Source organism: Thunnus albacares, chromosome 11, assembly GCF_914725855.1.
Source record: "Thunnus albacares chromosome 11, fThuAlb1.1, whole genome shotgun sequence".
Lineage (NCBI taxonomy): Eukaryota > Metazoa > Chordata > Actinopteri > Scombriformes > Scombridae > Thunnus > Thunnus albacares.
In genome coordinates, this window is record NC_058116.1 from 11,630,915 (window position 1) to 11,657,106 (window position 26,192).

Sequence of the window (26,192 nt, forward strand, 5' to 3'; positions counted from 1 at the left end):
AATTTACTGTCTGTGTCGCAAAGAGGGATTCTGAAGAGCAACGACCAAACCAGCATCTAACAGGGTCTGAAGTGACATTTGCAGGTATGTTTACGTGCTGTTTAATGTGCTGCAGCTGAGCAGCTAATTGGCTATCTAGCTGCTAAATGACGTTAGCGGTGCACTTTCCCCCAGTGAATGTTTGTTTGGTGGCTCGTTCAACAAGCTAAGCTGCAGGATGAGACGTGTGTTTGTGTTTGTAAGTTATCATCAAGTTTTGATGATGTGGACACAGGCTGTTGTTTCATTCACTATCATATTTAAAAGAAGAAGGTATCACAGCTCATATTGCACTTTAGTTTAACAACTGAGTATTAAATGTTTTATATATTTTAAGATTTTATTTAAACATTGTGTTATGTGTTACTTAAACATGTTTTACAGAATAAATGGAAAGCAAAGTTATATTTATCCTCCCCCCCTTTTTTTTTTGGCTGATCTGAAAAATGATCTGATCCATGACTCAAAACCATGATATGGTTGCACCCCTAACTGAAAAGATGTCATCATACAACCAGGGTCATGCAGGTTCAGGGCTCTAAAGTATGAGTGAAATGACAGTGCAAGCTAGAGAAATTATTTAGATGTACTGCTGCGAGTGACTTTGAGTTCTGAGGATAACAGATCTGCCAATTAAAGTTAATTCTGTAAGTAACCTGAAAAAGGCCAGTATGACACTTTGCTGTTGTCTGGTTAATGTGCTCTCTGAGTGTTGGTGTTTGTAGTCCTCTGTCTGACCCCGCTTATTATAGAAACAACTCTGATCGTGAGTGGACTGTGTATTTACGCACTCTGACAAGACCAACAGAGCAGGGAGTCTTCACTGGTGAAGTGATCTTGCAGATAGTGTCATGTCAGTTTGGGAAGTCAGAGTCTCCCAGTTAAACTTAAATTCCCATAATCATTAGTTAAAGCTTATCAATTTAATTTAATAGTTCTGACTCAAGACCTGATATATATGGAGCATGTAGCTTGTGAAAAATAAGGCTTGTGCTGACTGGTGGATCAGATCAGCTATCGATGATTGAACTATTTTTTTCCCGGCATTTCTTTCCCCAGCAGATTTTAAGGAACTAAATTGTAATGGGACATAAAATCTAAAATCTGCTCCCTACTGTGCATTTACATGAGATGTTTCTGTTGGAGTGGCATGTCTGCATGCTGAGATGATGATCACTGTATATCAGGCAAGTGACCCTGCTCCTAAATTTAAAGCAACCCGTTTGGATCCCTTTTCTATCTGCCAATCTTGACAACTGCACTGTGTAATCTGGCAAAACTGTATCTGCAGCTCCAGTCTCCACATGCCAGCTCACATAAGCTTTGCTCTGCACACCACTGTCCACAGCATCCGGCTGCATCCCAATCTCTGATAGTGACAATATGGCGATATGAAAACAGACATATCAGACATACAGACGATTGCCCAACCCTAGTATTTAATCAACATTTCATATCTTGCGCTGCTCATCACATTTTCAGGTTGTAGCTACAGTTTGTGAACTTTGATTAGGTTGTCACTAAAAACTGAAATGTTTCTGCCTTCTCAGGCAACAGATCTCAACTGAATCTTTGAGTTTTAGTTATTTATTGTAAAATCTAAATATATTCAATGAGAGATATGAATGGTTTTGGATTTGACAAGCTGATGATACTGAACTCAGATTTGATAAATGCTACCAAACCACAACCTTAACTGCCTAAAAAAAAATATCAGGCTGTTTGTGGGCAGAATCTCTAAATTGAAAACAGTTGCATTAGTGAAGCATATCCCACTTTGTTGTGTGGTCCCGATTACTAAAGAATTCCCAAAAATCAAATCAAAAAGTCACTTTGCTCCTTTGTAATGTGAATACCGTATATTTTTGAAGAACTGAATGGCACACGTGCCCCTTAAATAACACTAAGTGTGAAACCCTGTGGGTGATGGATTTACATTACGATATGTTAGGAATTGATACAACTTCATCCAGCAATGCAATCAACCGCAGGTTTCCCACCCTAACACTTGTGTGACGCCTTCTTAGAGACATGAACATACCATTTGATTAGATTAAAAATGGCTGTGGCTGTGATACTTGTCTTTAACCCCTAAATGACTAGTGTATGTGTATATTTATCTGTGTCACTGGAATGTCACAAAGATGTGTTTTTCATCATTTGCCACCCTTGCAGAGCAAGTTGTCATCTACCCTCTGTGGACGGTAGTTATAGCAGTCAGGTTAAACTGCTTGGAAGGATGGCCTGACATATGTTAACGTAGTAAATGAAGATGTATGAGTGCAATAGCTGTTGCATCTAACACCGGCAAACTAATAAGAAAATATGTGCAGCAAGTCCATTTCCCCTGATGAATGTTGGCAAGCAGCTTGGATGTACAAAATGATGTGGCAAGTCAACCTCAAGTCAACACCATTACCATAAAAAAACAACTCCACAGTTATTAACCTCAGAAAGCAACACCATCAGCATCTCTCTGCTCTTTAATATATGCACATTAAAATGCTTAATCTCGTGTTTTAGATGTCTTTGAGGCACCTTCATTTGCACGTATATTGAGTTACTGCTTTTAACAGGTGAACCTCCATCTGGAAGAGAAGGCTTATAACTGAGACATCCTTTCACCAGTCTAGCCAGTCCACTAAGTGGCAACTGGAAAGAGCACATAAGACCAATGTTCACCACATGAAGGCTTGTTGGAGATGCTGAAGCTGAGATTCAATGTATAATGATGGGAAAAGCATCTACACATATTATACAATACAATATTAACCTATTATATTTATTACAATTACACAGAGGATGCTATGATCAGCTGTTTCTAAAAATAGTCACATAATGACTACATAGCAACAATTATCTGCTGCTGTTTATTTCCTTGTGGTTACAACTCTTCTATAGTCTTATTTAAAAGATGTTCTCCAGACATGTTTTAAGACATGAAAAAATAAATGATGTCCCTCTCCCTCATTGAAAAATCCAAAATGAATCTTAAAATATATTTAATCTCAAATGTTTAACTGCTGGACACAATGTCTCCTATTTCATTGAAAAGTCCATTATCATTGTATGTTCACTGCAGGTTTCACACTTATGTAAGTTGCACTTTGAAACATGACTGGATTCAAGCTAGTAGTGATATCACAAATCATGCTTGTACTTGCACTTGTCAAATGAGATTTAAGGAGAGCACAGAGACAATTTATCCCTTCAGCAGATGAACTTAAAACCAGCCTTCGAGTGTTAAAGTCACACATCCATACACATCATTCTGCACAGTGAAGCTCAAAAATCCAATTCAAGTATCAATAAGACAAACTAATTTTTGAGCAGGACTTTAAGTTTACTTTGTGATAAATAAGCAGCAAAACCTCCAGACAGCAATTTTCATAAATGCTGTCATAATGAAAAATGAACAGTAAATAAGTTTCAGCGTAAATTATGGAGGAATGTGTACCAATAAGTAAGTGTAACAATTATCAATATCGATAAGCAGAACCAGTATCAATATTGGTATTCATACAATCCATATAATTACACTAGTTCTAATTATAAAATTGGGGAGCTAAATCACATGACTGTCAATATTGCTGTGGATGCTTGCCATGTACATTATCAGGATCTGCATTTGCTGGTAAGATTTTGTTTAAAATGTGTCATGACACCTGTCATTCAGAAATCAACTGATGAATAGTTTGTTCTCTTTACATTTCCCTTCTGTCTGAGGAGCAGGTAAGACACGTTTTTTCAACCACTGCATAACCTATACTCATCACTTTTCAAATGTTAATGAATTTTGATTACATGACTGGGCAATAGATGGAATTGGTGATATCCTCGTCTTTCTGCACAAATGACTGACAGCTGGATATTGAAAGCAGGCCAGGAGAAGAAGAGGCAGATAAATAAATATCACCTGCCTAAAGGAAAGGCAAGAGGAGTCGGTCATATCTGATCATTAAAGGCTGGCGTCAATCAAGTCAGAACAGGAAAAAATTATCAAAAAGTCTTTTGGAAAAAAAAGCATGAAATTTTCAAGAGCTTGCTTGATACTGTGCTGAAGTATGTTGGGAATTTTTCATCATACTTATTTTCATAATACTTATTGACATCTGTTGACTGATGCCAGATACAGGCAGGCAGTTGATTCGGGTAGAAAAAGTGGCCATAGGCAGGTAGCCTTGCTCTTTTTTTAGCTCTGTGAGTCTATTTGGAGAGGACTTCCTGCTACTCAAACAGGAGGACATTGAGACCGGCTACGTGACGATGTGGCAGTGGAGGCCATGGATTCAATTGTCAGCTTGCCTGGCACTGGGTTGTTGTCCATGCCATTTGGGGACGGAGCTGCAGAGGATGCCTTGTCTGCAGAGATGGTGACAAATTGACGCCAGAGACCCGGTGGCTGCAGCCTGAGTGGCTGCAAGAGACTCAAGAGAAGTTTCCATTGCTCAGGAGGATATGGACATTAACAGGCTCGTCCTTCAATAATTAGAGGTGACCGACGACAAGTTTGTTCAAACAATGAGCTGGCGGTCATGTACGATGGACCGTCTGAACTCTAATATTGAGCTGCTGATGCAGCATATTGTGGGTTCAGGTACATACCCATCTGTAAATGACTAAAGAGCTCTTCTTGCTGTGGTTCACACTTTAAAGCACTGTTCATGTTTGTGCCTTACTTAGCCTACATTTGTATCTTTTGAACACTTTAAGTACATTTTGCTGATAAGGCTTATATATTTTTCCTTACATAATTAATACATACATTTTGATTGCAGGACTTTTACTTGCAGTGGAGTATTTTCACAATGTGGTATTAGTACTTTTACTTAAGTAAAGGATCTGAATACTTCTTCCATCACTGCAAAATGGCTGAACACACTAACAGCAGGCTAACCAAAGCTATCATATACTAGCAAACTTTTAAACTTTGATGCATCAAACAAATTCATTTTCTACTCACAGACACCGTTTACTTTCTTACAGTCACACAAAACTGATTTGAGCATCATTTTATTTTTCTAGAATGATATCTGGCTTTTTTGTGTCTCCCTCTTAGAAGTGGGGTCTTCCTAGGTCTTCTACCACTGAGCCCATTTTCATTCAGACAGTGATGGATGGTGTGACTTGAAACTATTGTACCTTGAACTTGAAGATCAGATTGGATCTGTATTAAAGTTTTCCTTGGTTCTTTCTCAACTATTTGAGCAATCCTTCTGTTCAATCTCGGGCCAATTTTCCTCTTGCGACCACGTCCAGAGATGTTGGCTACAGTTCCATGGGGTTAAACTTTTTAATAATATTGGCAACAGTGGTCACAGGAACTTCAAGCTCTTTGGAGATGGTCTTGTAACCTTTACGTTTATCATGCTTGGCTATTACCTTTTTTCTACCTCTATTTCTTCTTCAGACTACTCTCTAGTTCTCCTTCTGTTTTCCATGTTCAATGTGATGCACACAGTGGCACAACAGAGTGAGTAATTTTCTCCTATCAAACTGGCTGCATGAGTGATTATAAGATAAAACACAATAGTCTGCTTAATTTATCACTAAAAATCAATTATTTCTTACAATTTCTAAAAGGGTACCGATAATTTCGTCCAGGCTATTTTAGTATGTCTTTGTAGAATAAACATGAATTCACTTATTTTCACAACTTTTTTGTTCCACTGCAAACCAAACATAGATATGCATTGATAATAAAATATCTTTTAATTTCAACACTGTTCAGGGCGAATGGTGCATTATTTCAATAAAATGCAAGGGTACCAATAATTTCGGCCACGTCTGTTATTTTTACTTCCAATTGGGGATTTGTGGATGCACTGAGCAAAGCTCAGGAAAGACCCCCTTCTCTGTTTGTCTGTTTAGCATTGACAGGTTGGGCTAACCCATTGTTGCTAACTTTGGAAGCTAACCCCCTTCACTTTTCCAGCAGTTGGGGAAACAACAGATGTGACTTTTCTTTGTCTGGAGAATGAGCATTTTTTACTGACTCACTGTAGCCTGTACTGTACATTTACTGCCAGATTGACAACTTACTGCTAACCTTTTCTTCTGCTCTGCTCGCATTCACTGTCACTTTTCTACCGCTTGCACTCGCTCAACCACTCGCTACACACACACATTACACACTGCCCTATTCCTTAAAGGAGCTATGCTACCAAGAGTTTCCCAGACAACAACAAAGAAGTTCACTCACATTTTGGAACAGCGCTGCACAGAGGCAACTATTGATTTCGCTATTGATTTCCAAATGAATGGATATTTGGCATTAAAAAAATATTTTTTTGGCTTGGCGGGCCAGTAGGCCTGTATAATTATAGGGGAAACCCTGCAGTTTCTTTGTGAACTTCATAATAGTTGTGCAGAACAAAACAAGATAGATAACAAAAGAAAGGTCTTCCATGTTTAAGGTCTTCCTCAAAGTCACCAACCGTGCCTTCAAACGTCCAAATAAGCACTCGATCACCATGCATGCCTTGCCAAGTGATAGCCCATAATATTGCTCCTGTGGAGTAACTCCGCCATTGGGGTATTACTTAATGAGGTACGGCATCAGGGGATAAGCTGGATCACCAAAAAGAAACACAGGGTAAAGCATCTTCACCCCCCACCAATTCTTTAGGGCAGGAGGGAATTGCCCCATCTTTTAGGTCACCACTCAGTTTTGAGTTGGCAAATATGCACGCATTGTGCACACTACCTGGCCATTTTACAACAACCTCCATGAGACAGTACTTGTAGTCACACAACGTTTGTACATTCAAAGAATGTTTCCCATTCCTGTTGATGTAGTCTGTGGATTTAGCTAGGGGTTGTTTTACTTCAATGTGAGTGCAGTCAATTGCCACCAAGCATTGTGGCATACCGTGTGTTTGGTAGAAGTTGAAAACAAGATCACTTCACTTCAGATTCACTTTGGGCAATGTGCTCAGTGTTTTGATGTAGTGTGGCCCCAAGAACATGGTGATGGCCTTACAGACTTGTCGGATTATGACTGAGACAACTTGTCAGGATAGTTCAAATGCATTAGCGGATTTCCCTCAGTCCTCCCTCATCGCTCAAATAATGCTACCTTTTTATGTACATCCACGGACGCCCTCATTTTTGTTGTTGCTCTTTCTACATACGGACATAGTCTTTTACTGAGGTTGATCAGGGCCAATCTGGACATTCGAAAGTTTTCTCACCATTCCTCAGGAACCACAAACCCAAAACCAGCGCTCCATGTAGGGTTGATAACGCTGCTGGACACAGGAATTGTCGCAAATCACTCAAATAATAGCTTGCCTCCTGCACATGTAGGCAGTAGTAGCATTATAAAAAACAGAATTTAACTGCACAACAGCTGCTAGCATAGACAACAAGGTCAGAAACACCTGTAATTCGTTATCCATGTTGAATTAACCACTGGTAGTCAAGGCTGATGTCATTTGTTTTCTTCCAGAAAGGGATCACGTGATAAAGGCGTGACGAATCAGGGAAGGGCACATCATGATTGACCCAATCAGGAAGCAAATGTGGGTGTCTGCATCATCGTTTACACAAGTATCCGTTTCTACCTGTCCAGACTTAAATGCAACCCCTGAGTTTTCAAACTAAAACAATGCTCGCATTGTACAAAATATTTAGAATTTAGTTACAAACGAGGGTATCACCGCTAATCCACATATAAAAAAAAATCCTTCTTTCGAGCATCTCAGGGAACAGATGCCATGTTATCAAATGTATAAATCGACACTGAATCCAAGAGATATGTGTCTGACATATGTCACCCTAGGACCCCCCACGTTTTTTTTATGCTCCGTCTCTATTTTTTTCTCTCCTCTGCCCCGTTTAGTGAAGCATAATCTCCATAGACAGCTGTTTAAATCAGACAAATATCCCACTGTTTATATGTTCTGAACTTAATAACCATATCTATATTGATTGATCAAGGATCCCAGTCTGCCTATGAGCTTGCTAGTTTCACTACAGGCAGATTCCCCTCACCCACTGTGGTGGGTGGGCAAATAAAATCAATGAATCAGTAAATATTAACATGGTCGATTTCTTTCCCTGGAGCCTACATGAAAACTACTTTGGTTCAGTAAATTTCTGCTGTCAGTCAGTCTGGTGAAGGTGGTTTGGCCAGCTGCTGTCCTCTCAGCTCCCCAGGAGCTACTGACAGACAGTTGATTCTGTGGACAGAAATGTCCAAACGCAGGTCAGAGTCTAAGTGGATTGAACAGATAAAAAGTCTCGCTTTCTATGTGGATTCCCAGTTACTGTATGTGAACAGTGATGGCATGGCGTTAACCAGTGGCCAGAGGTCTGGTTTCCAATGTGGCTTTGACCCATGCTCAAAATCCTGTGTCATATACAGTGTGAAAGTGGCATTATTACAATACTTTATTCAATCTTGTTTTTTACTTTATTTTATTCAAATTGTCAATTTGGCTAATGGTTACATTGCAGAATTGTAGTGGTGTTTCAAACTATTTTACTGATGAAAAAGGACAAAAAAATCACCACATGATAAAGTCACACTGTAACTAACATGACCATCAATCATACTGAACAGTGTGGCTGCGAGACAAGAAAATCACCTGTCTCAGGCTTCTTATTTTTCAAATGCATACTTGAGTGTTACAGTAATGATACCTGCTTCATGTAGGCATAACACATGGTCTCCGCTACACGTTTTCCCTCATCGTAGCATGCTCGAGGACCAATAGGATTCACATGGCCCCAGTATTCTTCATTTTGGGGGTGTACCTCAGGGTCTGGAGAACAAATATTTTGGCAACATTTGAAGACACAATTTGAAAGCTAATGACATCAGCTTTCTGCAAAGAGAATCAAAGGCTCATTTGGAATAGCATGCTTTTTGTTATCTTGTACAATCATAACATAAGCATGAACACCTTCACAGCATGTCTGTCTAGAAAACTGTGCTGCATTTTGGCACCCAGCAAATACCTAAACCAGTAAAAAACACTAAAGGCTCACTGACCTGCAGAGTTCAGTTAAGTAATCATTTCAAGTAGTAATTTCTGACTCTCTCTGGGATTGTTGGCACAAAAGTATGCGAGTATAGATAATGATTTAGGGTCATAAATGTTCCCTCTTAAACAAGGCTAACCATAACATCTGGTTATGTAAAGAGCACTTGAATGAGTGAGTAGGAAGCCTCCTTCTTACCTCCATAAACCTCAGAAGTAGAAGCCAGGAGAAGTCTGGCACCCACACGTTTGGCCAAGCCTAGGAGACAAACAAAACAGTGAGAACAGTCTTCCCGTCTAAGCACAAAGGAGATCAAATCCTGCAATAAAACTTGGATAAATGCACACACTAGAAAGCTGTCAGACAGCACATACCTCTGCCAAGGCTGCACAATCTACAAAATTACTCAGTGATAGATCTTTTCCCTCCACAACGATGGTTTGAATACATTCTAGGTGTGTTACATTTTATTCATACCGTGCTTTGGCAATACTTTATCTGAATATGGTCAAGCCAACACAGCTCTCTGAATTCTTTTTCCACAGACATTCACAAGAAAACAGATGTTCTAAAACGCCTCTCAAAAATACACCTCACATTGCTAAGAAATCACAGGGGAAAAAATCCTCAATCTGCACAAAACAATTATCACTATCCCTTCTCAGACATGCAGTTTGTAACAGTGTTGGCCTCATCTATTAATTAAACTAATGGATTCTGGATTTGCAACACAGGTGTCTAACATAAATGTTTCATAACGGCTTTATTTACACATGACAGAACCATTACAGATAGAGCTGCAATGCTAACAGTATTTGCCATCTGTGTGGGAGAGGGAACAGTTGCACTGCTGGATAATAATGGTGATTTGGAAAACAATATCAAGCAAGATGAATGTTCTCAGTTCCCTCACAGGCTGAATTAATGATGTAGCAGTTGAGGGCTTAATTGATGTGCATTTCGTCCAGTGGATATGCTAATAAGGTTATTGTGTTAATATGATGAGATTCAACACTGAGGTTTTTTTGCAAAAAATTTAAAAGAAAAGTCTTGGGGACATTTTACATATAACCTTGTTTCAAACCAATCCTACCCTTATACTGTAAGAACTCAGTCAGTAGCATGAATTTACTCACCAAGCATGTTCAGAGTGCCAATGGTGTTGGTCTTGAGGGTTTTGATGGGGTTATACATGTAGTTGGGTGGAGAGGCTGGAGAGGCCAGGTGATAGATCTGGTCCACTGTGAAGAGCAGAAGAAAAATTAATAATCTAACCTTGAAACGAACATTAGTTGCAGCAAAATGTAATGGCAGAGTAACTGAATGATTTCCTGTGTTAAATTTTCTAAATGCTGCTGGTTTTTGAAACCTTAACTTGAATGTATTTAATGTTAGCCATCCTTTAAGGTGGCAACATGAAAGGAGAAGAGATTTCGATTTCTGTTGTTTTCTGTAATAATGTTAGCTAATAACATTGATACTTTGAGAGAACATTATGTGCACTTAGACAAATCTATTGCCTTGTATGTCTTCAAGTAAGTACTCTCTCTCTCAACATCGCTCACCAATTCTCTTCCACTTAAAGTGGGAGAGAATTGAAAAAAAAAATTGGAAGATGATAAGTGGACCACTTACCATCCAATTTTCTAAGTCACTCCATGTCTTTCAACCCTTTTCAAGGCCAATTTCATCACCTATTGTGAGAGCCACTTAGGCACATACTAATATTTGGTTAGTTCTTTCTGTTATAATCACATGCTATATATGTTCTAGTGTTATCTAAGTTTATGCAACAGTTAATTCACAGTATATGTACAGGTCAAGTGTATTTTGAGGATTATAAGTGTAAATACTTGCAATTTGTGTTTGGGTGCTAGAATGCAGTAACATATATTTTGTTGCTTGCGACAGTGGATTGTGTCGTAATGTAATTTTATTGCACATATCCAATGATGCCTGCCGTTAGAATTTAGAGGAATCTGCAAATACGTTTGAATCAAAACACATTTTTGACCATGTACAACTGGTAACATGTATGATGAGTTTAATGTGCACATCGAGATAGCAGGTAATAATGTGTGTGTTAAGAGTTCGGAATACAACATCAAGTTGGGAATGGACCAAAGCCTTGTCCATGTGACTTATAAAAAAATTTCATTCAATGTTTCCTTCTTCCTGTGGATTTGTAAGTACATTGGGTTTCACAAGAAAAATGGATTTAATTCTGTGGAACACGAATCACAACAAAGATACTCTGCAGATTAAATGGAACTGGGAACATGGTAAAACACCCACTATACCTATTGAAAACTTGACCTCTTGATCCATGACTCAAAACTATTTCCTCTTTCACTGCTTGTTCAATCTTATCTCTCAACCTTTCTCTATTTATTGTAATTTCCTCCAGAAAATACAGAGGCACTGATGTTAGATTTTTATGCGATGGCAAGCAACAAGAACTCTAAAGAGGTCAAAACTCCAGCAACTCTTGAAGCATAAAGAACAACTTATTGTTAGACCAACGTATTTCGGTGTTTGGGGCGGCTGTGGCTCAGGAGGTAGAATGGGTTGTCCAGTAATCGGAAGATCGGTGGTTCGATTTCTGACTCCTCCAGTCCACATGTCAAAGTGTCCTTGGGCAAGATACTGAGCCCCAAATTGCTCCTGATGGCTGTGCCATCAGTGCGTGAATGTGTGTGAATGGTTAGATTCCTCTGATTGGCAGGTTGGGACCTTGTATAGTAGTGCCTGTCATCAGCGTATGAATGGGTGAATGTGACTTGCAGTGTAAAAAGCACTTTGAGTGGTCGGAAAGACTAGAAAGGCGCTATACAAGTATGGTCCAATTACCATTTACTTGTGGCATTCATCAGGGCCATCCTGAAGCAGCAAGAAGTCTCCCCATGTCTGCTTTTAATTAGGTTTTTGTAGTGATTCACATTTTAAGGATATGTATGACCATTTTTTATGGAGTAAAGAAATTAAGCCTGACACTGGTTGAATAAAGCCTAGAAACTCCTCTTCAAACCCCCATGGATGTTACCTTTTAACATTTACACAATACCATCACACAGTGCCAGAAGGCAATCAAAGCTTTACAAAATTATGATATTACAGGGAGGGAAAAAAATTGATTAAAATCATGAGTCGGCCCCAAAATTAACGATATGAAAGCAAAGTTCTTACAATGACTTAAACCTGTGTGCATTTCTGTTTAACCTTCTTAGTGTCCTGACTGTGCCCTATATAGGCTCTGATCACTTTGAGGTTACATGCAGTGATACAAAGTCTGATCTAATTGCCTCTAACAAGCTCACATAACTTTCAAAGCAGGGCCTTAACAACCAAGATAACACATCCCGTCCATTAACAACTAGACCTTTTAAATATACTTTTTAATAGATTGTTTTTAATTCAAGGTAGAGTTCACCTTGGGGGCCAAAAAATCCAGGGCACCCTTTGTCTTTGTTGCGGAGCTCTGTTGATGGTTTCCTATGATATTTTGTAGTGCACCATAGTATTTTGTCTGTGTTGATGTGTTGTGGCAAGAAGGTTTAGACAAGCTTCAGACAGCCTCTAAAGATTGAACAAAATACTTCCCCCTTCACTCAAAAATGTGCTTTTCGTCTTCTATTTTCAGTTGGGTGTTTGTGCTTCACTGTGCAGAATGATGTATATGTGCAAAGTTTGACACAAGAAGGCCGTTTTCACATTAAACTGCTGAATAGGAAAGTTTCTTTGTGTTCACCTTAAATCTGAGTTTAAGATGGGTACATATGAGCATGATTTTTGACATCACAACTAGTTTGAAGTCAGTTGTGGTCCAGTATGCAACTTACACAAATGTGAAGTGTAAACTTGAAGCCTCCAGTGCACATACACAGAGTGGACTTCTCAGTGAAGCAGGAGCTATCTTGTATTCAGCAGTTAAACTTTTGAAATTAGAAATCTTTGCATATTCATAGATTTGGGATTTTTAAATCACGGAGAAAGAGTAAACATCATTTGAAGACTTTTCAGGTAACGTTTTTATGGAAAAGCCACATTATACACATCTCATTACTCAATGTAGAGTATTTTTTTTTATGTCTGGACAGAATAAACTGAGGACAACTCAGAGCTCAAAAAATTCAGAGCCTATGTCTAGCATTAAACCTGCACCATTGGTGTGTTAATGTTTTCTGTTGCTAACATAACAAAAATCTCTCCATTATGGCAATAAGAGACAAATTTTGTGAGCTGTGTACAGTATCTGCCCCATTAAATAAAAAAGGGATTCACCAATAAAAGCTATTAGATACATAACATACAATTGCTGTATGCCGAGAGCAATTTGTACATCTGAATGACTTTAAATGATTGCTTTGGCAAACATTTTCCAGAGGCAGAGAGCTGACATTTGCTATTCAAAAGGGCTTTAGTCACCACAGAAAGAATAAAGGATGATTATTTTCTTGGATGAAAAAAAAAAGATGAGCAAACACTATGAAGTAAAGAAAAAATAATTTAAATGAATGAAGATAGACATTTTAGATAATCCTTTCTAGGTAACTATACATAATAGATGTGTTTGTCTTGGCCTGAGCTCAATAGAGGGGTAATCATGCAATGAAGTGAGCAGATAACTTCTGTCTTTCTGCAGTAATCTGTTTGATTTCATAACCTGCAATAATTGATTTTATGGCCATTTGGAGGGCAGCAGAAACAAGCTAAAAACACAATATTGACATGTTGTCACCTAAAATACCAAAATAATTAAAACCAATAATCAACCAATCTTCAACTAACGCTTTTGGGGGAGTTCAGGTCACTTTTTGGGCGAGCTAAGCCCTCCCTGGCTCCCTCAAAATTTGAGAATTTTTAGTTGGCTCTGGCCAAGATGGTCCTACTTGGATTCTCAACAGTAAGCAAAAACCACTTAATCACTTCCCACATTTACTCTCTTCCTCACCCTCAATATAGAGAGGCTCCACCACATCATGATTGATGAGCTCAAAGTTTTCATGCCCAATCCAGTGCTCCACATTCCTTTTCCTCCCTGTGAAGAAGTTGTCCACCACAGTCACCTCATGGCCATCCATCATCAGTTTATCAGTCAGGTGGGAACCCACGAAACCAGCCCCACCAGTAATCTAGTGGGAGAATACACAAGTATGAGAACATCAGTGAAGGACATTTTTGCAATAACAGTTTTCCATTTAAAGAGCAATGAAACACTGCCTTAGGTCAGGGATGTGGCTCTGCGGTAGGCACAGGTGGCTTGCTAACGTCATGGAGAGTAACATGAAAAAACTTGATTTTGTGTTTAATTATTCTTTCAATATACTAAGGCGACAATGAAGACTTAATCAATAAAGCAATAATTGTTGTTGTTAATAGTTAAAGTGTTAAAATCTGTAAGCTAAACATTATTTAAATAGAATGACTATTCAATAAAATGAAAATGGAGCTCACAGCATATGAAATAATCTATTCACAATAAAGTTTTTTTTCAAGTACAAATATAAACAGTAACAAAATTGAGAATAAAGCACAGAAAGAAAAAGATATAATGCACAATGTGCAGTATTTAAAGGAAATTCCCAGTCTTATTTTTGTAGTTTTTCCCCATCATCATCATGAAATCATAGTACTCACCAAAGTATATGACTGGGAACACAGAAACATTGCTACAGTACACAGTCTGTATAAGAACTTTGCCAAAATGAAATCAGACCTGCAAACCCAAGTGAAAAAGTTGACAATTATGAAACTGCTTGACCCCCTTACTACCTTCAGTGTGTTGCCGCTGCCGTGGGGCAAAACAAAAGTAAAGTGAACCCACTTTGGACAAGTCCACTCAGTTAAACAACAACATTTCAAGTTACAGCAACTGAAAACAGTTTCATTACAAACATGAGGTCAAGCAGGGTTCTGCATTAAGTGCAGACAGTGTGTCTGTGATTTCCCAGGTGAAACGTGCTTTGTTTAAAACCTGTATGATTTTGAGACTGCTTGTGTTTCTTGCCTCATCTGACTTCTTTTTAGCAATGTTGCTGTTGAGATCTCAGCAATTAATTTGGTGAGAGCAATGTTATTATTGCTGATAGAAATGACAGAAAAAACTGAAACAAACATCAATACATGATAACCTTGCAACAAATGGAATTTTAATTTAAATTTTGATGAATTTTTCGTCACCTGGTCAAGACCACGACCAAGAATCTAGTCCTTATCTCACACCAGTACTTTGAGCTGAATGCAAACATCAGCATGTCAACATGCTCACAATGACAATGCTAACATCTTAGTTTAACATGTTGGCAAGCTAACATTTACTAATTAGCATTAGAAACTAAATTAAAATTTGGTGCGAGTTGAAAGGTCAGGGGTCAACAAAGTTAAAGCAATTCATCCAGATAGGAAGTTGAATGTCTGTAACAAATTTCATGCCAATCCGTCCAATAGTTGCTGAGACATTTCACTCATAAACACAAAATGTAAACTTCATAGTGATGCTGGATGAAACATCAGGGGATCAGTAAAGTCAGTGGGATTTAACCGGGGAACATGAATGTCTGTGCAAAATTTGACTTCAGTATATTGATTATTGTAATGTGATTGTGCATCTGTAGTTGTGTGTTTCTGGCATACCAAAATTCTCTTCCGATCCTTTTCTGACAGAAATTTCACAGGTGGGTATTTCTGAGAAAAACTGTGAGAGAGAAGATAAAACTTCTTAGTGATGGACATCTGGAATAAAAACTCAATAAGAAGGAAGCAAAACAGAATCACATCTATGAGCTCTCTGTAAATCCAGTTCTTGTTTGACTGAAAAAACAGCTAACAGTTTTATGATAGCTGTGCTCTCATAACATGCACCATAAATGAACAGATTTGCCTGAGTAACTTTTCTTTTCTGGTTAGCAGTAACTGAATCAATAGGGTGTCTTACTGTATCTTTCTTTCACATACAAATACAGATTTACTGAATGAAATAATGGCAGTGTTTAGGTGATTTTTAATCTACAACTATTTTATGTTTTATTTTAAGATTACCTTTGTGTTAATTAATCAGAAAAATCTGAATAATTTATGTTGATTGATGATTTTGTGTTCTTGCCAGAACTCAAAAATGACGTGTGAGTACAATGTTATCATACCAAGTTGTAATTAACTAGAATTGTCCTAAAATCACCAAAATATGTACATAAATCATATTTCTGCCTTAACAGCATTCACACGTCTCACATAATCTCTGACAGCACTATTGCATCATCAGTAGCTGCAGAACAGAAAATCAGGGGCTTTGTTCACCAATAAGCCTGTAGGTGCTCAATATTCTACACAATTCACTTACATTATTCCACTGTGGTCTTTCTGAAGGATTACATGGATATACGGTACCAGGGACGTTGGAACTATTTTCTGGGAGGGGGTGCTGTAAATATGGGGGGATGGGGGCTGATTAGACTGAGCTATTAATGAGCCTGACCCAAGACTTTAATTTCATATAATTTGAGACATATACAGCTATTAAGAAAACTAGGAAGTAAGATTTAGTTCACAAAGCATCTTTATTATTATGACAATTAAAAATGGTTCATATCAAAGAGGCATAGCCTATGTCACACATGCTCAAATCAATCATGAAACCTTATTAAAATCCTTTAATAAGAAGTGCAAAATCAAAAGTGATTTGGCAAATCATAGGCCCTTGAAGGTACAAATATTTGAGCAGGAGACAGGCTTATCATTTCTGATCACATCACTAGGCTATGAAAGCAAATATTCTTTATGTCGTAAGGAAATATGAAAGACAGAAATGAAAGTCCCACAATTTTAAGCACGAAAAAAAGAAAAAAAAAGTTTGGTGCAGTAAAGAGAAGCTGTCAATAGTCACACCCCCTGCACTCCTTCGTCCAACATCTCTGTATGGTACCTTCATTTTAAAAGGTATAGTAATCCTTTGGTATATTGCAGGTTTATAGAAAGCAACATGCAGTAGGGACATGTGTATGCAATCATCATAAGTGCCTTTATATTTCTGCCTCACTAATTAGCCTCTTAAAAGCATCATTTATGTGCCATCAGTTGCTGCAATATTTTCATATATGGGTTTCATTCACAGATAGCCTGTTATGCCAAAGTCACGTGACCACAAGCACCACACGACCTCTAATATTACAATGTCTTTTGCTCTATCCTTTTTCACACATTCTCAAATTCATATCATAGTGCTGAGATCTGGTGACTGTGGAGGAAAGCCATGCAAATCAGTACAGCTTGCATCTCTTCAGTGGGCTTAAAACAGGTCTTACATGGCAAAGCTCATGTTATTTAGATGGTATAATCATTCAAGATGTTCTGGTTTAAATTGAAAGAAATTAATAAAAAAGTAGTAATTCAAACATACCTATTATATAGGTCTAATTACTAGCCCAGACCCTTACATTGAGAATTTGAGTTGGTATTGGAATACAGAAATCTACTTGTATTGAGACTAAGAAGAGATACTAATTGTCAGACTTCCTTTTTTACTAAAAACTACTTGAGCATGTATGTATACATATGTACTGAAAAGCGGAAAAAAAAGAAAGAAAAAAAGACACATACCTTTGTTCCAGATCACGAATCTTCTCTCTGAGAGGAGCCACAGCCTTAAGTGAGAGGAGAAATGAGAGATGGATGAGATGAGAGCACAAATCAGTGCTGAAGGCTGTGTTACCACATCAGCATGTTAAGGTAAGGATACAGTTAATTTCATTTTTATGTTCATTTATTTATGTAGGCCTTTACCACAAACATGTGTGTCAAAGATTTTTATACATTACAAATTCTGTACATTATTTTACACAAAAAACAATGACAAATTGTTCGACACAGAACAACCTTTCAAATATTAGAATAAATATGGGAATATTTTAGCAGACCAGGTCAAGACAATTGACTGTAATAGGTGTTGGAGTCATCTTTAATACCCTGCAATCTTCTTTCCCTTTCATCATTTATTTACGTTTACAGAATAGCCCCCCCCCCCTCTCTTGGATGATGCAACAGTAAGCCAGTGATAATGAAGTGACAATCCCAATAGCAACTGCCACATCCTCTTTATGCTCCTGTCAAATAACCCTTTGTTATAGGGCAATTACATAAATAACCTTAAAACACATCAGACTCCCACGCTCACTCAACCCTAGATAATAACAGATAATGGCAGCAAGAACTGCCACAGTATCATGGATAGAAGTTTGGATTCAAGCTTCAATTTCAAGATGACCAATGAAAGGAAAAGTTTACAAGTCACAAGTCAAGTTAAAATAAGAATTCTCCTTCAAACATTAATAACACCTGACATTCTCCGCTGTTTCCTAATTTCTAGGTATAAATAATTTCACAGCTCCATTTGTCTTATCATGGTCATGATGTAAAATGATCATTACACTGTAGTTTGTAGTTCATAATGATTTCTAGGGACAGAACATTGCTTGTAAGGTTGCAAGATATGTGATGGATTTCACAGGCAAGTCAATTCTTTAAACTCTAAGGTCAGCCTGATAACAAACCTGAAATTATTTCAGCAAGCACCTGCAACATGTGATAAGCAACAGAGGTAATTATAATTTGTGTTATGTAGCTGACTTTTCAACTGAGTTGTGTGTATGTAGATGTGTGTCTTGATTCTCTGTTATGTAAATTCAACCACATAAAAATATGCTCATTCCTCCACATTGCAGGATGCAGCTGATAAAAGACCTGTTGGCATTTTGGAGAGTTAAGTAATTGCCATATCTTAGTACCACATCTCCTCTCAGTGCAATGCCAGTCATTTGATAACCTGATGATTCCACCATCAAGCAGAAACAGCAGGCCAGAAAAAGGCTCTGTTACAGATTAATGAAATCATGTATAAGGCTTAAGCAATACATTCTTCAACCAGTAGGATAACATGTAATTGGAAAAGTATAGAAAACATCATGTTCATGCCTACATGGCATTTTAACAGTGATTTACCAGTAACTGTACATGAAAAATGTATCATGTTAACAAGTCAGATGTGATGAGAGTGCCTGGCGTCAGGTCAGGATATGGTAATAGAATTTAAAGTTCAAGTTCCACAGCAGACGTTTAGGTCTTTACTTACTCTTTACTCACTATTATTTTCAATCATTATCAAATGTTCACGCTGGTGTCAATGTTTGCTCCACAATTATTGTTGAATAATATTTTAAGATCAAAATCCAATTGTTACAGAACTGGTACAATTCAACATCACTGGCAAACTAGGATACAACTACATAGGGCTGTAGTACTCGACTCTATGTTTTTTATGATCTCGGACTTGTCTCTGTCTCGAAGGTGTTTGGTCCCAGACCACTGTCTCAACTTCAAGCCTCCGGTCTCGACCGAGTCCAGCTAGTTTCTCTTTCTTGCTCTTTCTTTTCGTGTTCCTGTGCCTCTGTGTCTGTGTGTGTTTCTGTGTGCGTAAATAGAGTCAGTTTCCACCATGTTCAACGCTGCCTGAATTACACTGTGTTTGCAAGTCATCAAAATGTGCAACACTATCAGTAAGATATACCGGTGGCACACCACAGAGACTTCACCTCATATGTCATGAATAACAAGGACATGCTCCCATATAGTGCTACTGAAAATAAATTTAGAATTTAGAAGTGAGTATTGATCTTAATAATACACTTAAGCTAATTAAGCAGTAAAAATATAAAATCTGAGTTTAATCAATATTAAATCATGGCTGAATAAAATCATAAAGAATCAGCATTGATTTGTATTACACGAATGACTTGCAATGTAATGTATTATTAAAAAAGTATCTATATTGTATTTGTGTCAGATCATGTATGTAGGTACATATTCAATCATCTGAGGATAGATATACATGGCTGTAACCATGATTTACTGAGGTCAGAATTCCTCCATTGCAACCTACTGAGGAACTTTTTTACTACCCACCAAAACGTCTTATTGCTACAAGTATATAGATATACATGTATATGCCAAAGAGAGGTCAAAGGTTGAGATGTTGAGTAATTATTATTATAATCAGCCTTCAAAATACCATGAGTAATTTGCATGCAAGTGTAGAATGTGAAGCTTAGACCATGACCTTCCTGCTGTCAGTTGTAGCTGCGGCCATGAATACAAACCCATGGAGGAAATATATCATGGTTAGACAGCAACATTGTGCAATAATATGTTCTCTTATATCATTACTTTTTTCTCAGGTGAAATGGGCATGCTTTTTCTTTTCTCTTTTTTTCCCCCCCTTTATTCTGGACTCGGCTTTGCCTCTGACTGGACCCCCTCAGGACTCTCTTGACTTGGACTCGGAGCTGCCTGGACTTGGACTTGTCATGGATTCCACTTAAATGGTCTTGACTAGAGCTCTACTACTATAACATAACTGCACAGAGCAACAGGGGCGTTTTCTCTTGTGTTAGGCCCTTGCAACCTCTTCAATTACATTCCTGCTGCTCCATCAGGGTTTGGCAGGCTTGCTGGATTTATGTCGCATGTCACACTCACTACAGTACCACATAATAACTATGATAGTTCTGAAAAATGTTATCTGTCCAGATACTAAAAGTTACTTTACTATACTAAAAGATATATTCCAGAAACTACATGAGGATGACACAATGTCTACAAAGGCTTAGCAGCAGCTTCAGTCCTCCGTCTGTGCGTCTACACAGGTCATCTGCATTTCAGCAGTGCTCAGAGCCCAACACACATTTGTAGTCATGTGTGTCACACAGAAGAAAATAGACTTGAGGTGTAAAATTATGCTTTCCATCGCTGTTACACATGTGTAGCCTGAATGAAACACAAGCAGCAGTCACGCATCCTGTGTAGACAGCTGTACTGATTACAGGTACTCTGGAGTTTCTGACCTCTAGTAGTGCTATGAAGCAGTTTTTTTTAATCATAGTTTTAATCTAGTTAATCCTGTAATTTCTCCACAGCCATCTGTCATGCACACTTCAACTACAGGGAATGAGTCAGTGAGTGCAGACAGCATTCTCAAGAACATAAAATACACATTCAAAGTTCCTATGGTAAGCAACTGTCATTTAATATGATGTTGTAATCAGCCTTAACAGACTATTGCTTAACACATAGTTTTGACAGCAGTACAAAAACTGTTACATAAAAAAGTTGTAACCTTATTAATAATTTCAAGGCCAAATCAGTAATTTTATCCTGTTTAAATTTCAAATACAGTATTAGAGAGTTGTACTTATAAGTAATAAAAATATAAGCACATCGCTTGTTTATTTCTATAGAAATTAAAATACAGGCTTACTTTACTTCTGACTTTAATTTAGGGGTTGTCCAGTGTTAGTCCATGTATTAATAATAGGGATGGCTATCGTTAGGATTTAATCAACACTACTACTATGATCGATATTCCTTATCATTTCTGTGGGCATAACAGTGGAAAATTTAATTTTTCTTTTAATGTGTGTGAGCAGGTTTTTTGATAAATAACTCTGATATGTTTTTTTTCCATGGCTTTAAGGGTAGTTGCGATGAGTCTTACCGCAATCACTTGCAAAGGTACAGTAAGTTCTTTGGTTGGAGGTGGGCTGTTTACGAGAATGATTAAGAACCTGTTGTTTACAGCTCTCTAATATCTCACGGTGGCTGTTTCCGTTTGTTCTATTCCTCCCTGCAGTATTTATAAATTTGCTAACCAAACAGCTCCAAATGTCTCCATATCCTGTTGTGTAGATCTGTTTTTATTGAAGAATAGCAGCACTAACGAACATCACAACCCTCGCGGAATGATTCGTTTCACTATCAGAATTTGATCAATTCAGTCCGATATCATTTGGAAAGTCTAGAAGAGCCGCACAAATGGAAACAGTATTTACAGTCGTGGTCAAATTTATTTGCACCCATGCAAAAATTCTAAGAAATAATTGGGTAATGCTTTTTCAGGCTTTCTATCTTCTCACATTCTCTTCTCATTAGTATCCAAGCACGTGTTTTCGATCTTATAAACACTTCTCTCATAATTCTTCAGCTTGTTTTCATTAAACAAAGACCTCATTCTGCTGTGTTGTGTCACCATGTATCAAAAAAAAAGCAGATACTAATCAGGTATGTTTAATATGAGCTCATATAAATTCCTTCATGTAAACTTATGCAATAAACTCAACCATCCTGTATAATCTCAAACTTCTAATCCATTTCATATTTATGTAGGCATATTTGTATGTCAGTCAGAAACACCTAAAGGCTGCCTCACAGATAACTTTATTGCTTTTTCACAAAAAATAGTGATTTAGTGAATGTGGGCATATGTCATCAGTTATGTCACTGATATGATATCAAACTCAAACAATATATGGTTTAACAAATGTCTTACTGACATCTGCCCATTCAAAACGTGCCTGTTAAAGACGGGCCCACTGCTTGGCCTCCAGTATTGCTGCTTCAATGCACAGCAAAATTAATACTGTTGATTGTTGTTGTGAGGTGTGAATGAGTTTAAAGGCCTACACCAACAACATGAAAGAAACTAACATTCCATTGTACACTGATGTTATAAATAAATAGTCTAATAGTGAATAAATGTTCTTTTCTCATTTCAAGTAAAATAAGGGCTGCATTTAAAAGTGAAATACATAACAGAGAGCTTTTGAAAAAGTAAAGTGGATCGATCATATTGGGCTCTTAGATCATTTATTTTCTGTGCCTTCGGATTGGAATTGAATGGGTATGTTTGCTCAAAAGATTTGTGCTTTATCTCGTAGTGATGCTTCACATTCGCCACCGTCTCGGAACATATGAGGCACACTGGTTTTGAGTTGCCCACGGGAAGAAGGAACATGTAAGAGTCTGTCCAGACTTTACTCTTCTTAGAGCATGCCATGTGAAATTACTTCCTGTGACTCACTCATTTCTCTGACTGTAGTCTCTTGTCTCTACAGATTAGTGACTAATCCAATCAATCACAAATGTCTAACATTTGTTTAATCTTTTACTGAATGACAACTCCAGCATTGTCTTAAACAGGTAAGATTGATCAATTCATTAAAAGAACCTATTATAATATCCCCACATCTATTGGAATTGTTGTGAAGTTCAGGTGAAATATTTAAATTTTAAATGCTGACACATTCTCATTCTTTATTGCAAACTGTACCACAAACTGTTCAAAAAAAGCATACAGCGCAGCAGCAGGGGAAGAAATGTTCAAAGATCTTGAACAAACCTTTGATGATTACAACAAGGAGCAAGGGGATGTCTGTGCCAGGATGTGCAAAACCACTGACAATCAGTTGGTGATTACCATATGCACTCTAATGATGAGGAGGGTCCATGGCAGGCTAAGAGAGAGTGGCGAGATGATGTTTGTGGACTCCTCGGGGAATTGTGACCTCCACAATCACTGCCTTTTCCTACTCCTCACCCATCCCTCAGCTGGTGGTTTGCCTTTGGGTGTATTTATCACCACGTCTGAAACCCAGACTCAGGGGCTACCTGCAAACCTACGCACAAATTGGAGTGCAGCCGATAGCTGTGTTTAGGAGGAAAACTTCTTTGGGTCAAAGAAGGGTCCTAAGCAGTAAACAACCCCCAAAGGCGTTGAGAGAGGAGCATGCCTATGGAAGAGCTTGAAGAAAGCCATTTGCTCTTCATTCCATTGCGCACTGTGTGGAGGAAAGCATGTGATTTGGGGGGGACCCACTAACAAGCCCCCACCCTCCCCAGAGGTCGGACACTCAAGTGGAACACTTAGAGTGGAGTAGTGTGTTGTACATCAGGCTGATGGTTGGTCCATATAGAGACAATTATATATAGCTTAGCTTTAATATAAGACATAAAGTAGTCCAAAAACATGGCCTGCAATAAAAAATGTTTCATATGTTTGGTTACTTACATTGAATGAAATGTTAGTGTCTTATTTGGAATTGATTTGATTTGTAAAACTGTGGATATGCCTTCAAACAATTAGTTGCAACAGTATTGACATTGTAAATTGCTATTCATTTTCACCAACATCAGATTTTTTGTTAGTCAAAACGTTTTGAACTATTTTGTTATAATGGTACAAAACATATATCTTGGGAATTTAACATAATTTTAGAGGTAGTATCTGTGGGATCAAAACAGTACTGGCAAACATGTATTCATATTTAATAAATATCAGTGACCTGTTGGCTAGACAGTCATACGCTAATACTTTTCTACTAAATTGACTATGCAGTTAGTTGTTGTTGAAGCTAGTTATGAGCATCTAAAAATTTGCTCATAACTCTGATGTCAGCAGATGCAAAACATAACCATTACATCAACAACAGGCATGAGATTGCAGCATATAAACGTAAAAGGTTATGCGTGAGTTCTTACTTTATAGTGCAGGGACTGAGAAAAAGAAAAGGATTCATTACACAAATTCTTGTTCCAGCAGAGTCTGAGATAATATCTGTACCTGCTGAAATACAGTGAGGTTTTTAATACCAGTGAGGGTGCTTTAAGTCGATCAGTGCACTCTTTATCCAGACCGATGCATAATTCATCTGATAGATTGGAGTTGTGGAGAAAGACTGCTAATGGGCCTTAATATCATCACCATAAGGTTCTGATTTGAAACAGATCGTAAGTGCAGCTTTCCAATTCCTCAGTGTACCAAGAAAGTGTTCTGTAAACAAGATTAAATGTCATTCCACAATATATCATTTTGCACATTTTGAATCCTTTCTGACAAAATGTAGGAAAATTGATTAAAATGGGCTGCATACCAGCCCTTTCACTGGAAATGTGATTATTTCAAACAGCATGAACACTGAGCTACTGTATTTCCAACTTTAATTCAGCTTCCTATTAAAAACAACAACTACTTTATTGTGTGTGTTTAAGTAATTCTAGAGATTCAGTGAACATATAAAGACACTGTTCTGTTTTATCATTCAAATACTGCACAGTGTATGTCAAAGATAAACTTCTTGATTCTATTGTGCTGCTCTCTAGCACACCTAAACCCAAAAATTTCAGCTGTGAGGAAATTTTGGGTTCTATTTAGGGCCATAACAACAATCAGGGTCTTCTGAATTTATCACATCTATCTTTGTTATGTAGTTTGATCTGTCTTGAAAGAGCACAAACACAACATGCCAGCACTGTGTACATAGAAAATTCCTAATCATCTTAAACCTGCAGTGCGGAGCTTTTACATATAAATGAACATCTGTTACATTCAAGCCTTTACCAAACAAGTTTACACAATGCTGATTAAGCCTATCACTGCTAGATAAATCTCTCTGTATTTCACAGTATACAGAGTTTTTAAATCTCATGTCGGGCATGACATTCCCGTGCTGGCCGTTTGGCTGTTAATTGTGCGGCTTTTCTAGACTTTCCAAACATTATAGGATTGAACAGATCAAATTCTGATAATGAAATGAGTCATTTCGCAGGGGTTGTGTGACAATTTATCCACCGTTTTACAGCCGCAACAGTAGGTTACAGCCAGTAACCGGGCCGGTGGACCGTCAAGACATATCTGTTTTCACTGGCCCTCTCTGTGTGCCTGTCATTCGGGGTGCACATGAGAGCGTGCTACATGCCTATCAGGCAATCACAGCTGGACGCCCCTTTACTCTCACTGCCAGAAGGGGGAGATAAAAGTCCCACACTCCAGCTTTAATATACAAATAAATTTCATGTGGAATACAAGTTTTCCATGTAATTGTGTTGATGTCAAGACCTTTAATTGCAGATCATTTCAAACATCTGTTTGATGCAGCATTTCTTTCATGAACTTGGTTACTGTTTGCAAACTGTATAACTGTGCATTTTATTTACTTATTGCACAGGAATATGAGTATGTATTTTTCTTGTCCAACAGGAAGTCAGCCATTTTGAATCTACTTTTTTTAATCTTACTTTCTACTTTTCTGTATCTTACTTTTTTTCACCATTGACAGGTGTTGTATTGTCACAAACTCCTCCTAAGGATTTGACCCAAGCAACAAATTTGGTAGGTTACATCTAAACACCTTTGAAATGCTAAATTGTGAAGCTTTTTAGTTTTCATGGAACATCATTGGCTTGGCGCGCCAGACAATTTTGCCCAAAATATGTTTGAGGCATTAAACAGGAAGTTGTTGTAACTCGGCTTTACATTGTCCAATCTGCCCAAAATTGCTTGATAA

The 26,192-nt window shown here is 37.8% G+C and overlaps 1 protein-coding gene across 1 annotated transcript in view; it reads right to left on the reverse strand.

The window, feature by feature from the left end:
- The window catches only part of uxs1 (UDP-glucuronate decarboxylase 1), a 53,075-nt gene that overhangs the window by 15,784 nt on the left and 11,099 nt on the right, over window positions 1–26,192 (reverse strand). The window contains exons 4-9 of the mRNA XM_044365549.1: window positions 17,623–17,666; window positions 15,661–15,721; window positions 13,979–14,159; window positions 10,164–10,268; window positions 9,226–9,285; window positions 8,686–8,807 (exon numbers count right to left, since the gene is read on the reverse strand). Coding sequence (XP_044221484.1) covers window positions 8,686–8,807; window positions 9,226–9,285; window positions 10,164–10,268; window positions 13,979–14,159; window positions 15,661–15,721; window positions 17,623–17,666 — 573 coding nt within the window. The remainder of the gene's footprint in view (window positions 1–8,685; window positions 8,808–9,225; window positions 9,286–10,163; window positions 10,269–13,978; window positions 14,160–15,660; window positions 15,722–17,622; window positions 17,667–26,192) is intronic.